The 14612-nt window shown below is 37.0% G+C and overlaps 1 protein-coding gene, 1 long non-coding RNA gene and 1 other non-coding gene across 4 annotated transcripts; all 3 read left to right on the top strand.

The window, feature by feature from the left end:
- Positions 1–1653, top strand: LOC109060086. Its single transcript, XR_002012686.2, has 3 exons — positions 1–785; positions 957–969; positions 1108–1653. It is a non-coding gene; the product is annotated as an uncharacterized LOC109060086 (long non-coding RNA).
- On the top strand, positions 1274–1345 carry trnae-cuc. Its single transcript has one exon. It is a non-coding gene; the product is annotated as a tRNA-Glu (tRNA).
- Positions 1654–2870: 1217 nt separating the features above from the next.
- mmp14a (matrix metallopeptidase 14a (membrane-inserted)) lies at positions 2871–13470 on the top strand. Of its 2 annotated transcripts, none has more exons than XM_042727359.1 (10): positions 2871–3330; positions 7973–8121; positions 8720–8842; positions 9123–9430; positions 9536–9697; positions 10479–10621; positions 10706–10844; positions 10944–11094; positions 11262–11377; positions 11908–13470. In XM_042727359.1, exons 1-10 carry the CDS (start codon positions 3244–3246, stop codon positions 12237–12239), a joined length of 1710 nt encoding a protein of 569 aa, XP_042583293.1. In that variant the 5' UTR covers positions 2871–3243; the 3' UTR covers positions 12240–13470. The 2 variants fall into 2 exon arrangements, with proteins under 2 accessions (XP_042583293.1, XP_042583292.1); XM_042727358.1 differs by having other exon boundaries at positions 9536–9700.
- Positions 13471–14612: the final 1142 nt, after the last annotated feature.

The raw sequence follows: 14612 nt of genomic DNA, 5'->3' as shown, positions 1-14612 counted from the left end.
CCAGATGTCATTTAGCGCTTTATTTTCAGCATTGCCATAGGTTGATGTAAGTACACTACTATTTTCAACATTGGTATTAAGTACACTACCATTTAAAAAGTTTCAACGCAGCCACTTTATACACATATTATGATATTCAAAAAATAATAATCGCAAGAATAACAATTATTATAAAAGTGTTTCTGCATCCAGTGGCAGGGAAAATAGTAGCATAACAGAAAAAGTAAGAATATAGGTCAGGGACAGCAGCCAGGGAAGAGGTCAAATCAGTGAAACTGTCAGTTGAATATATAATTATTATCATTATTATTATGTTGTTGTTGATGATGTTGATTATGATTTATTAAAAGGCTTGTTAAATTATTTTTAGAGTTACTGGTATTATGCTTTTTAAATTACATTTACAATAAACTGTTATTGTTTTATTTAAAATAAAGTGTCCCAGTTTGCCAGTAAGAACAAAATTGTGGTCTATATGTGTTTGTGGAAGCATTTTAAGTTTTTGTGTTTAAATATATACTGGATAGATTAACTTTCAAAGTGTATCTGGTTTTCAAACAAACATGTTCTTTTCTCTTCTTCAAGTGTGAGCCGCTCTGGCTGAGGATACTCTTCTTCTCCACTAATTAAGTAACAGAGACATTGAATTTATAATCCATATTGTTAGAATTTTTTTTATATAATTACTTATTTTTTTCCAAAAGATGCCACACTCATAAAAAGACGGCTCATTAGGCCTACTGATTTTCTGGAGTTCAGCTAGACTGTCAACACACTCTCAGCAGGTAAATGATTTCTTTCTTAAAATGTCTATAATTTTTTAACTTTCAAATTGTAACTGGTTTCTTACAAATTCAAGATTCAAGATTCAGGATTTTTATTTGTCACATGCATGATTATATAGAGAATAACCAGCAGTGAAATGTGAGTATCATGTAAATCATGTCTTTTTTCAGTTTAAGAGAACAGGTAAATGTGACCAGCACTGTTCAGTTAAGGATACTTCTCTCCACTTCACCACTAAGGAAGTAACAAAAAAATTTAATTTATGGTCCTTTTTTTGTTTTGTTTTTACATTGTAACTCTGAACTCAATTGTGTATTTTAGATGCTGTCACATCCTACAACCTCATCATCTGCAGAGAGAAACGGCCACTCAATCACACCAAAATATACAGAATGATGGACTTGCAGCCCTCATAGAGGATTACGAAAATACTGTATTTCACTGGAACTTGGTCTTCATTTCACTATTTCCAGTTTCTATTTTGTTTTACCTGGTGGTCTAGTGGTTAGGATTCGGCACTCTCACTGCCACGGTCCGGGTTCGATTCCCGGTCAGGGAATGCTCTTTTGGCAGCTGTGGCCTAATGGTTAGAAAGTCGGACTTGTAACCTGTAGGTCACAGGTTTGAGTCTTGGTGCTGGCAGGAGTTGTCGGTGGGTGGGGAGTGAATGAACAGCACTCTCTTCTACCCTCAGTACCCATGGCTGAAGTGCCCTTGAGCAAGGCATTGAACCCCCAATTGCTTCCCGGGCGCTGGAGCAAAATAGCTGCCCACTGCTCTGGGTTGTGTGTTCATGGTGTGTGTGTCTGTGTGTGCACTTGGATGGGTTAAATGCAGAGCACCACTTCTGAGTATGGGTTACCATACTTGGCAAATGTCACAACTTTCTTTCCTTTCTTTTTTCTTTTTAATAACTGTTGTTAGAGCACTGTCATTTTTGGTACAAATTCACATGTCATTAAAAAATAAAAGTACCTAACTGACACATTGTTGTTGTTTTTATGTAAAACCCTAACAGACACCACAGGATATTGTAATACCAAGTGAAAGTGAAAGTGAAAGTCGTGACATTTGTCAAGTATGGTGACCCAGTACATACTCAAATTGGTGCTCTGCATTTAAATCCAAGTGTACACACACAGCAGTGAGAAGTGAAAAACACCGTGAACACACACCCGGAAGCAGTGGGCAGACTATAGATCCAGCGCCCGGGGAGAGCAACTGGGGGTTCAGTGCCTTGCTCAAGGGCACTTCAGCATGGGTATTGAGGGTGGAAGAGAGCGCTGTTTCATTCACTCCCTCCCACCTACAACTCCTGCCAGCACCGAGACTCGAACCTGCGACCTTCTGGTTACAAGTCCAAATCTCTCACCGTTAGGCCACAGCTGCCCCCCAAGCAGACAGAGGCGTAAAAAACTAAATTAAAAAATAATATATACAGATAATTAATTAATATACTAATATTAATGAAAATAAACTATAATTAAAAAGGTTATTTATAACACCGTTAAGGTCCTATATATCATTTTCAAAGCATGGTTCTTTATGGAATCCTATAAAAATGGTTCTATTTAGCACTAAAAAGGGTTCTGCTATTGTTACAAGCTGAAGAACCCTTTTCTGGTACTGTTTAGAACCATTTTTCTTAAGAGTGTATCAGCAGGAAATATCAGTTTACATTTCCAAACATTCATTTTGCCATTAATTGCAATAATCCAGTGATATTTTCTTTGCACAAGGAGTCTGACAACAGCCAGTGCTCCAAACAGAGATCTGATCTGATCATCATCCAGTCTGTCTGGAATGACATGAAGAATACTTTTTCATGTCTTTCCAGACAGACTGGATGATGATGAGATTAGATCTCTGTGTGGAGCACTGGCTGTTGTCAGACTCCTTGTGCAAAGAAAATACTCCTTGTGCAAAGGCCACTTTGCTTGTATCGGACATAGAATGAAACTCGCTTAAAACTCAACCTACGCCTGAAAGTCATTGAATAATTCGCACACTGGGAAAAATGCACATCTGCAGGGTCTTTTCTCCTAACTCCTCCCAGTTAGCGCAGGGACGTAAAACAACCACGTCTCCAATCTGACACCGAAGCCGCTCGTGCAGAGAGAAAGATCAGCAGACAAAAGAAAACGCAAGATGAGAATATAGAGCAAAACTAAGACAAATATATTTCACCTCTGAAGATAGTTTTCTCTTTTTGGGATCCATTTTTACTTTAGGAAAACCTTTCATTAATAATGATTATTCATACTTCATAGGTTAGGAAAAGTCAGTGTTTATGTTTTTATTTTTTTTGTACTTTTTGAGTTTTAAGGAAACATTTTCACTATTGGAATGGTCTGAATCAAGAGAATCTGCTGGAGAAACTTAAACGAGAAAACTGTAAGAACGGTGCCTAGAGCATTTTTTGTGTGTCCCGAGTTCAGTAGTCTCGCGCATTGAGGAATGTTAGCGAAACTCCAGCCGTTACTCGCCCTCGCCAGCGTATTTCTGGTGCAAAGTGGGACCAGTGACAAAGAAGTCAGACCAGAGGTAACACAATATCGACTGTTTTTACAGTACTGTGTGTGTGTGTGTGTGTGTGTGTGTGTGTGTGTGTGTGTGTGTGTGTGTGTGTGTGTGTGTGTGTGTGTGTGTGTGTGTGTTTCCACTGTCTGTCAAGCCTGCATTGTTGGACACAGATGCGCTCAGATGTTTCCGCGTATCAGGATTTCCTTCATGAAGTGTATTCGTGTACCTCATAATTCACTGCTGAATACAGATGAGAAGAGCTGTGTCTTTTCAGACCCCTAAATATCAGGTTAAAACAAAACAGGAGTGAGTCAGAGGCTCCAGGGCTCCTATTTAGCTAGAGAGGGTTAGTTATTAAAGTGGCGCAAGTCTAGTTTTGTGGTGTCTGTCCTGCATCTTTAGGTTCATGTTTTACTTTTGTATTTCCTTTAACTGAAAAATGGGTAAGTAGATATATTAGTAGATATATCAGTTTGTTTATAGACCCAGAGGCATCCTAATGTCTGCTTCAGAAACAGGCCTGCATGTCTGTTGGACACATAACTGTGAGTGGGAGAGAACGACTGACTGTTTTTCAGGACGTTTTGGCGTCTCTGTCACAGATGCAAGCCAGGAAATCTTAATGGCCTAAAATAAAGAAAACACGATCAAAGCGAGGATTTAAGATATTTTAATAAATGTCTCTAGTCATATCCCTTCATTCCTTACTCTCACACTCCTTCAAATTTCTGAAATGGTTGAGAGATGTACCCAAGGATAGTATGGAAAAAATTCAGCTCTGCAGATTCCACTAAAGTTTTCCAAGACGATAACAGTCTCCTCATGTGAGAGTCGCGTGATCAAAGATAAAGGTTGCACAAAAGGTTAAATCACAGATGCAAAGTTTTACTCTTCAGACTTTTGGTTTACCTTTAATACAATATCTATTAATATGCTTTTACCATACAGAAGTGACTTTTTTTTGTGACGTACAAAAAATTTTCCCAACCATTTTTTTTTTAAATTTCTTCTAGGAATTCTGAACGAATTAACTAAATGCATTACATTAGGTATATTATGACTTTTCCAGGAATTGCCAGGGTTTAACAATCCCTCAGACAACAGCCATGCACTTGTGCTGTTGTTACAGGTGCTGTTGTTTTGAATACTGTACTAAAAAAAAAAGAAAGAAAGAAAGAAAGAAAGAAAGAAATTCGGTTTTATTCCTTATGGAAAACAGCTGGGTATTGCCCCCCTCTCCAGGCCATAGATGAGAGATGATGTATTTGTTTAAGTAGTTTTACAGATGCAAAGCATCTGCTGAAGCTCTGTTAAATCTTTCAGACCTTCATCAGTTGACGCTTAAATATGGATGAAATGCAGTTTAGATGTTTAATAAGATGCAAAACAAATAAACTCAACAACAAAATCTCTCTTTTTAATAACTGTTTTATTTCCATGGGAAAATTATGCAGTTCTGCAGTATATAAATCATTATGTGAATTAAATATGGATGATAATCTCATGCATCTTTAAATGCTGGAATTAGACAATTCACTTAATCTTATTGGTAGTAAACTTTGCTGTGTTCTCAGATTAATAGTGAATGAGAGACACTGGAGTTTGCATGATTTTTGTAGAGATGAGAATATATTAATATTAGTTCATTTGCTCAGTTAAATGGGTCAGTGATCTGATCCTTCACGTGAAGATGCAGAGTGAGACGCAGGCACTAATGTCTAAAATTTTCTGTTTTTTCCATTGGCACAGACAAGGAGGAACGACTGACTCAGTCCTTCTGTCGTGCATTCAGACTCACCTCTGCCCTCCTTTTCTTCTTTTTCTTCTTCCTTTTCTTCTACCCTTTGTCTTTAGAATTCTAATTTACTTTTAATCTCTAAAATCTCAGTTTTTTCCCCTTCAACTTCTTTTTCTCTCTCTTTAGTTATAGTTTGCTCTTTTCTTCCCCCTCTAATACCTCAGGAGCAGCAGATCAGCTGTTAAAATCATAAACGCAGCTTTTTCCCCCGTAAGCGTGGAAAGTTTGACAGCAATACTTTCTGCGGAGAAACTATAAGAATCAGAGATCAGGATAGTTGTGGCCTTGTGGGCTGTGCACAGTTTTCTTTTTTTTTTTAGTGTTAAAACTGCACACAGCCTACCAGAAAAACAACATGTTCCTCTTCCCAAAATGGAATGTGTTTTCCCATGTTGCAACACCATAAAATGATGAAATTGTTTTTCAGAAACAGCCATCTCAGGAAGCACCTAACGTTTATTTAGTTTTAAAGGAGAGCTATATATTTTTAATGTAGCATGTGTTAGCCTTGCTGGCATTTGCGGCAGTGATGTCATAGCATGTGCTTACACTTAACCTCACATCTTCTGAACCTGCCAGTCACTATCCTGTGTTAGTTAATGGTTACTGTTAAAATCTGTTCCCAGACCTGTGCATGATAGCAGCGTCTGTCTTGATTATTACATAAAGGCTACCTGTCTGCATGGTAATAGCTGATGCATGGCCACACAGTGACTCGCTCTTCCTCAGTCAGGGGAACGTTCTAAATAGAACCTTTGACGGCCACCGCTGGGAGTTCCAAGCCAGCGGAGCATGCTGGGATTGCTGGCAGCATTAAGAGGAGACCTGAGGCTTTTCGGGAGGGAGAAGAGTGGCCTTCAGAGGGAGTAAGAGAGAGAGAGGGAAACGTTTTCAGTGTTTTTAATAAAACGGGGTGCGTCACCACAGCGGAGCCACCACACACAGAAAGCACTCATACAAAAAGGACGAATTATATGACAGACTGAGAGAAAGAAAAATGGAGCAAAGGGTGACCAGGTTAACAGTACACTATCGTGTTATCCCAATCTAGACTTCCTCGACCGGTCCTGTAAACTTGAAAGTATGTCGTTTCTCTTCCATCATGCTCTTCCTTCTTTCTTTCTCTTGCCTGTTCAGAAGTAAGAAAGAAAAGAAGAAAGGGAGGCAGTCTGAGGTCACAAGGATTACTGAAAACTGCTTGTAATTTTTGCTGACACTCTTTGTGGTTGGAATGGAGACACTGACTGTCTGATCCTTAAAATGAGACATTTACCACTGAGTCTAACAGACAGTCACTCCTAAACATGTAAGCTTTGTGTTAACAGCCCAGATAAGCCCATTAGTTTACAGCTATAGCTATAATCAGGGCCATAACTACCATAGACATGAAGAGGACACATCCCTCTAGAATACAAAAAAAATAATTAATAATAAATTATTATTATTATTATTATTATTATTATTATTATTATTATTATTATTATTATTATTATTATTATTATTATTATTTAGATTTGATCAATTTGTTTTTATTACAAATAAACATCCTGCTTAAGAAAGACTATAAACCAAACATGTTTTTTGAGTTTAAGTTTATAAGCAGAGCTTACAAAAAAACAACACATAAAAGCTACATAATAACATTACCATTGTCGTCTGTCTAGTTGTACATTTTGAGATATATTTAGATTTTATTTGTTTCATTCTAAGTTAGTGTTCCTTTTTCTCTCCTTTTATGTTCTCATTATTTATTTCTGTAAGTCAGAAAGAGTGAGAAAAAAGAAACTGTTCTAATTCAAAGTCAGTCTGGTCTGTCTTTACCCAAGTATGGGTAGCCCTAAAAATTTATTTTTTTTAAACAAAAAAGGGCATCTTTACATACATTTATGAATGACTAATTTCAAATTGGCTGTTGGGTTTAGTTAGCTTCTGGAGACAATTTGGTCCCTATATAAATATAAATGTAATATAATTGAATATAAACTTACAGTTTAAAAAAAGGCATACAGTTATATATATATATATATATATATATATATATATATATATATATATATATATATATATATATATATATATATATATATATATATATATATATTCTTTGAAGTATATAAATACAGTATATCAAATAATATGTAGGTATATATTCTTTGTAACCAAGATAGGCTTTGTCAGATTTAGTGAAATTCTGGTGACTTTTCTTCAGCAAATATACCCCCAAAATTATAACTAGGTTGGAAACACACACATACATCCTTAAAGTTAAATTAGGGTCATAAAGTCTCAGACACACCGTTACTCACAGTTACAACACACACTCCACAGTTAAAGCCTTTAAGATTCTGGAGCATCCACACACACTCTCTTACCCACAAAAGTTTAATCAGGTCATAAGCACACACACACACACACACACACACACACACACACACACACACACACAAACACACACACACACACACACACACACACACACACACACACACTAACACACAGCTTTGTGTTTGCACTGTGGTTCGTCACTGATGTTTGTGGACTTTGGCAGGTTTGTGTACAATTACATTTTATAAATTCAGACAGCATGTCATGTGGATGTGGTGCTGCACTGAGACATTTGGAACAGCGAGTACACTTCAAAAACATTCAGCCCAACCTTTAATTCGTTGAGGTCACCTTAAAAGCAGTGACAGCACTGACACCTGTGCTATTTCATGCTCTGACACAAGTGATGTTTTCCAGAGAAACTTTTTTTGTGTGTCTCTGCACTTTACCACTTCATTGTTGAGTCTGGTTCATTACAGTGATAAAAAGGCGTTGTAGGGTAGCTGCATGTGTGCTAATGTGGCGTTCATCCTCTCTCAGGCATGGCTCCAGCAGTATGGGTATCTTCCTCCTGGCGATGTTCGGGCTCAGGCAATCCGCTCTCCTAAATCCATCACCACTGCGATATCCACCATGCAGAAGTTCTATGGCCTCACTGTCACTGGCACTATGGATCCAGCTACTCTCACGTAAGTCTAGCCCAATCTGTCTCATACATTTCTAATTTATTAATTATAACCATTTTAAAATAATGTGCAATGCATAACTCAATAGTTATATTATAGGTATGCTAATGACAGTGTTTAACCACAAATGGATGGAGTATGACCTGATAGAGCATTAAAGGTAGAGTTCACCCAAAAATAAAAATGACATCATTATTTTCTCATCCTTATGTCATTCCAAACCCAGATTTGTTTAATCTTCAAAACACACATTAAGATATTTTTCATTAAATCTGAGAGGTTTCTGTCCCTTTACTTAAAAGTCTAGGTAAGCAGAACATAAAAGATCCAAAAAGGTTATAAAATTGTCCCAAAACTAATCCATATGAATCAATCAATCAATAAAAAGAACTGATATTATTGGTTCTCACTAAGCTTCCATGTATACCAAATGTGTATGTTTGTGTGTTGATCATTATTTAGATGTAAAAAAAAAATGGACAGAATTTAAATTTTTGGGTGGACTAACCTTTTAAACATTTGATTTGCAACTGTTTTCTTTAGTGACTGAGTCATAGATTATTGAGTGACTTTATGTCTTGCATTAACATGATGTTGTCAGGGCCATGCAGCGGCCAAGGTGTGGAGTTCCAGATAAATTTGGCTCTGAACTGAAGAGCAACTTACGAAAGAAGCGCTATGTCATCCAGGGCCTAAAATGGGAAAAAAAAGAAATCACTTTCAGGTATGGAACTCTATTTGACAAACTAAAGAGAACATTAATAATACATTTAATGCATATAAACTGTGGCCCTCTATACACCTGCCATTAACACTTTGTATATAGATAGTAACTGGATACACTTTAGAACATCTTTAGAACATTAGTCTGGTTCTTCTTTTTCCAAAGTGAAACAAGTTATCAGATTATATGAACATATTTAAAAAAAATCCAGTTTCTACACTTCCTTCCTAAAAGACACAAACGCACATTTAGCAAATAAACACAAATGTTTTCTTCTCAGTATCCAGAACTACACTCCTAAAGTGGGTGAACAAGCCACACATGAGGCCATCAGGAAAGCCTTCAAGATTTGGGAAGCTGTGACGCCACTCAAGTTCCGTGAAATCCCATACAGTCAAATCAATGGCAAGGTGGACAAGTTTGCAGATATCATGCTTTACTTTGCGGAAGGCTTTCACGGAGACAGCACCCCATTTGACGGTGAGGGAGGTTTCTTGGCCCACGCGTACTTCCCAGGTCACGGTATTGGAGGTGATACCCATTTTGACGCCGCAGAGCCTTGGACAACAGGCAACGTTGACCAGGGAGGTGAGCAGAGAATAAGAGAATGTGGAAATGTGTCTGTCAGCCGAGCAAACTTCAGGCAGGGCTTGTAAATTCAGTGATAATTTATATTTAGAGCCTTTCTTTCAGGTAATGATGTGTTCCTGGTGGCGGTGCATGAATTAGGTCATGCTCTGGGTTTGGAGCACTCAGGCGATCCCTCTGCCATCATGGCTCCGTTTTACCAGTGGATGGACACTGAGAACTTTGTGCTGCCTGATGATGACAGACGGGGGATCCAGCAAATATACGGTAGTCAGTTACATTGCATAAATGCATTTAGTTTCATTTATTTATTATTATGTTCATATTACAAGCCAAGTCATTTAGAAAAATATGTCAAATTGTATAAATTCATTCAAAAGAATAGCCAACATAAAAATAATGTATAAGATGAAAGATCATATAAAATTATAAAATTGCTAAAAATCATTAAGAAAAAAATTGTAGATGTCAGAATGTTTCACATTCTATCTAAATCATTTACAGTAAAGTCAAGTTTTGTGAAGACATTTAAACAATGATATGTCAGATGAAAAAATAAATATTATAAATAATATCTGTTAATATCTGTTTCTGGTTTTGAAAATCTATGTGTATTTAAACAGCAAAAAAGTTTAATTAAAATAATGCATTATTCAAAATATGGTAGTGCATTTTATGAATAACTGCAAATAATCTACTGAAATGTGTACTCTTTGGTGTTTAGTATTTATTATATTTTGAATAAGTTTTATTTCAATTGTTTTCATTTTAGTTTAATTTTAATATTTTTTGTTTGTTTTTGAATTTTTATTAGTCTTTTTTTATGTGTATAAGTCATTTTTTGTCATTTTTATTTCATTTTTAGTTATTTGAGTACATCAAGTTAAAAATGACAAAAGTCGCTTCGGCAACTAACTGTAATAAACATGTTTTATCAAGTTTTTATTGTATTTTAGTTAGATTTTGTTTCATAATTAATGATTATTTGATATTTTTTTAGTTTTAGTTAACTCTAATGACCCCGATGCTCACCTGTGTGATTCATCAGGTGCTGGCTCTAGTGATGTGCCCCAGCCTCCGGCACCCCGGCCCCCCACCCGCAGTCCAGACCGGCCTTCCTTTGGCCCTGACATATGTGAGGGACACTTCGACACCATCGCTTTTCTCCGGGGAGAGATATTCGTCTTCAAGGTACAACTGAGTGCAAATTAAATTTGTGTGTACATACCGTATGTTTTGTGTGTTTTTAATATTTACACCCTCTCTACTCCACAGGAAAAGTGGTTCTGGAGAATGCGTGATGGTAAACCTCTGCAGGGCTATCCCATGCCCATTGGACATTTCTGGAAGGGACTGCCTCCCTCAATCAATGCAGCCTACGAACGATCTGATGGAAAGTTTGTTTTCTTCAAAGGTGCGTCCATCTTCTGTATTTTTTCACCTTGCATTGCATCTCTGCTTTTAATATGTGTCACAAATTGCAATAATGCTTGTTTTTCTGTCCTCTATGTAGGTGATAAGTACTGGGTGTTCAATGAGGCCAAAATGGAGGAAGGTTATCCAAAGACTTTCAAGGAGCTTGGCACAGGCCTACCAAGAGACAAGCTGGATGCCGCTGTTTTCTACACACCCACTGGCAACACTTACTTCTTTAGAGGAACCAAGTACGTTTCCGGTGTTACTCACCATGTCTTATTCAGTGTCTGGTTATAAATCCAATGATTTTGGATCATATGGTAAAAAAAAATGCTTCCTCTTCTATTTTGTGAACTTCTCCCTTTAATTTTTTTTTATAATTTGTCATTCATGGCATTCATTTCTGTTTTCTCAGATATTACCGTTTCAATGAGAAAAGCAGATCTGTGGATCCAGATTACCCCAAACCCATCAGTGTATGGCAAGGAGTACCAGATAATATCAAAGGGGCCTTCATGAGCGGAGATGGAGGTACAGCAGCATTTGTTCTTCTGTTTTCTTCCCTTGGGTTCTTCACTGTCCTGTTTACCAAAATCCCCCAAAAAATCACTGGGCAAAACTAAACTGAATTTTCAGCAATCATTTCTCCAGTCTTAGTGTCACATGATTCCTCAGAAATCATTCGAATATGTTGCTTTGGTGCTCAAGAAACATTTCTTATTATTATCAATGTTAAAGACAGTTGTACTGCATAATATTTTTGTGGAAACCAAGAATCCTTTTTTTTTCAGAATTCTTTGATGAATAGAAAGAACAGCAATTCATTTGATTTGATTATAAATATCTTGATCAGTTTAAATGTATCCTTGTTAAATGAAAGTATATAAAAGTATAATAAAAATCTTTCTGACCTCAAACTTTTGAGGTGTAAATATATGGCTGGAGTGCTGTATTGACCTAACAGAAGCCAAAACCCAAACTATCTGTTTATAAAGAACTTTTACTAGGTTTAGAAATTTAGATCCACTTTTACTGAATCAGCTTCTTCCACGTTTTTTCAGCCCACACTTACTTCTACAAAGCCAATAAGTACTGGAAGTTTAACAACCAGCATCTGAAGGTGGAGCCAGGCTACCCCAAATCGGTCCTGACTGACTGGATGGGCTGTGAAGGAGAGGAGCCCAAGAAGAGGATTGGCACAGATGAGGAAGTGCTCATCATCGAAGTGGACAAGTCAGAGGGCGGAGTCATGGGAGGAGCCGCAACCATTGTCATCCCTCTCTTTCTTCTGGCATGTGTGCTTGTCACTTTGGGGGCTCTGCTGTTCTTCCGGCGCTACGGCACTCCTCGACGCCTCCTCTACTGTCACCGCTCTCTGCTCGACAAGGTTTAGAGATGAACACGAAAGGCACGGGAAGAGATGAGAAAGAGGGATACAAGTAGATGGCATTTGGAAAGATGTTGAATGGGAAAAATGTTATTAGGATGGAGTGAAAATGAATGTCAGACTGTAAAGGTCTGCAAGCAGGGAGAGATGAAAAAGTGGAGGATATGTATTGTATGTTTTTCTATTTACATGTACTTCTCTGCCATTAATTAATAAAATCCAAAATGGGAGATAAGAGAGACAGACAAGAGCCCCCCTCTGTCTCTTACATGGTTACAGTTTATCAGTGAAATGCACTTTTGTTCCTTCAGCCTTCTTTTCAGTATATAATCCCTCCTTTCTCCTCTCTGAAAATCTCCCTCCCCAGAACCGAACTTGACTCCAGCCGGGCGGCTGTTTGATTGAAATGTTCTTTATTCTAAACAATCTCACTTTGACGTATTTCATTATCTCAGATTTTTCTTTTTTACATTGCTGATCCAGTGAAAACCTCCTGCACCCCATTACGTGCCTTTGCCATTGAATTAATAGTATGGAAGGACTGTTATAATTGACCTTCCTTGCACCTTTTATTCACCAAAGATATTTGCACAAAGTACGGCTCGACTATAGAGACCTGCTGTACATGAAAGGTCAAAGGTTACAGGTCAAAGTTCAGGGAGAGAGAAGCCGAGCAGCTTCTGGAGTAGGCCAGTTTGAAATACACCTATAGAGCAGAGCTGTCCATCTGTTTCAACTTAAAATAATATTGTTATTGTAATGTGTTTGGTACATTTTACCATGATTAATTATGTCATTAATGATTGGCGTTGTTATTATAACTATGGTTATTGTTATTATTGTTCTCCATATGTAGTCTTACCTATTTTTAATTGTCATTTCAAGTCCTGCTGGACACAGGCAGAATGTGACTTATTTCAAATTAGCTTCCGATCTTTTAATGTCAGGTTTAAAGGCGGAAAAATCCGGTTTCTATAACAAGGCTGGAGGTGAGATTTTCTTGCTCTCCACCTTGCAGAAACAAATAAAGAATTATTTATGAACCGTAATGGTGCTATGGGTTTTCTCACTGCATACATCAGTATTAGACATTTCTGAAGTTTTAACAATGATAATGGTAATGATATTTATAATGATAATGATATAGTGTAAATGTAAAGGAATGACATTTTTTTGCCTGTTTCATACTTTTTGTACTTGGAAATGAAAATGAAATAAAGTTCCTTTTTTAACACTATTCTCTCTTTCCTGGACCTTAAAAAAGACATTTTCACACCAGTATCAAATCTACATACACACAATTTTAACTTTTGCTTTTGTGCTGAAATGTCTAAGCTGTTTTGAGAAAGTTCAGTAAGTTTTAATTCATATATTATTAACATCTTAATGTTAATCAACATTCAAGATAAAGATATTGCTTATATACAACAGCTCAATGGGCAACTAAGATAAAAAAAAATTGGCAGTGTCCCAAAGAATATTGTTATGTGAAACTACTCTCTTAAACCTTCTTAACCCACAGATCTGCTGTTGCTAGCTCAAGCAATGATGGCCTGGATCTTTTCTGAGAAGTTACTAGAATAGCAAGGGGCTTTTATGCAACAGTTCAAAAGTTAATATTTGGTAACTTATATTTTAGACACAATATTGGCAGTAACTTTCAATGATTTTTTCCACCCAATGCAAATAGTTCTTAAAACACACACACACACACACGCACACACACACACACACACATACACACACACACACACACACACACACACACACACACACACACAAAAGCAACACATGGCATTTAATTCCTAAACAATTTATTTGTTTCCTGGATGAATCAACTTTTTAAATGAATCAGTTCATTGAATGATTCAGTGACTAACTCATAAAGCCACTTCTGTCCACCTATTGGCTAACAATGTAACCTGAAGAATCACTGAAAAATCCCATCACTAATTCTGAAAAGAGAAAACGCTTTGATAGAAACTGAATGAAGACCGAAACTTACAGTTCATGTATGTAAATATATTAATATAGTAATTAATATATGTATATGAATAGATGTTAATATGTTTGTTATAGAAAACTGATGAGTGTCTTTACATGTTCTCATATCTGAGAAAACAAAGGACCAGAGAGACAGATGACTGTACTTTTTAGTGAAGGAGGAGCATTTGCTTCTCTTCGAAGTGTCCTAAAACTGTTCCAGCTGACAGAGTCAGAAAAAAACAGCGCTCTGCCATTTCCGCTTCCCTCCCGTCTTTCCCCCTCCTCATTTCTCCACACAGCAAAATTGTTCTCTTTTATGATGCTTTTAAATGAACGGCCCACCACAAACATCTCTGAGCTGTTTTTCCTGTCCCCTCCCTTTCCAATCTCTTT

Source organism: Cyprinus carpio, chromosome B7 (genome assembly GCF_018340385.1).
Source record: "Cyprinus carpio isolate SPL01 chromosome B7, ASM1834038v1, whole genome shotgun sequence".
Taxonomy (NCBI): Eukaryota; Metazoa; Chordata; class Actinopteri; order Cypriniformes; family Cyprinidae; genus Cyprinus; species Cyprinus carpio.
The sequence above is the reverse complement of the archived record's forward strand: the minus strand, read 5'-3'. Positions and strand labels throughout refer to the sequence as shown.

What these genes read in the sequence shown, in the direction of transcription:
- mmp14a (XM_042727358.1), top strand. Translation starts at nt 3,244, where the DNA reads ATGTTAGCGAAACTCCAGCCGTTACTCGCCCTCGCCAGCGTATTTCTG. An exon ending in ATGGATCCAGCTACTCTCAC is followed by an intron (nt 8,122 to 8,719) that starts GTAAGTCTAGCC and finishes TGATGTTGTCAG; the next exon opens with GGCCATGCAGCGGCCAAGGT. An exon ending in GATCCAGCAAATATACGGTA is followed by an intron (nt 9,701 to 10,478) that starts GTCAGTTACATT and finishes GTGATTCATCAG; the next exon opens with GTGCTGGCTCTAGTGATGTG.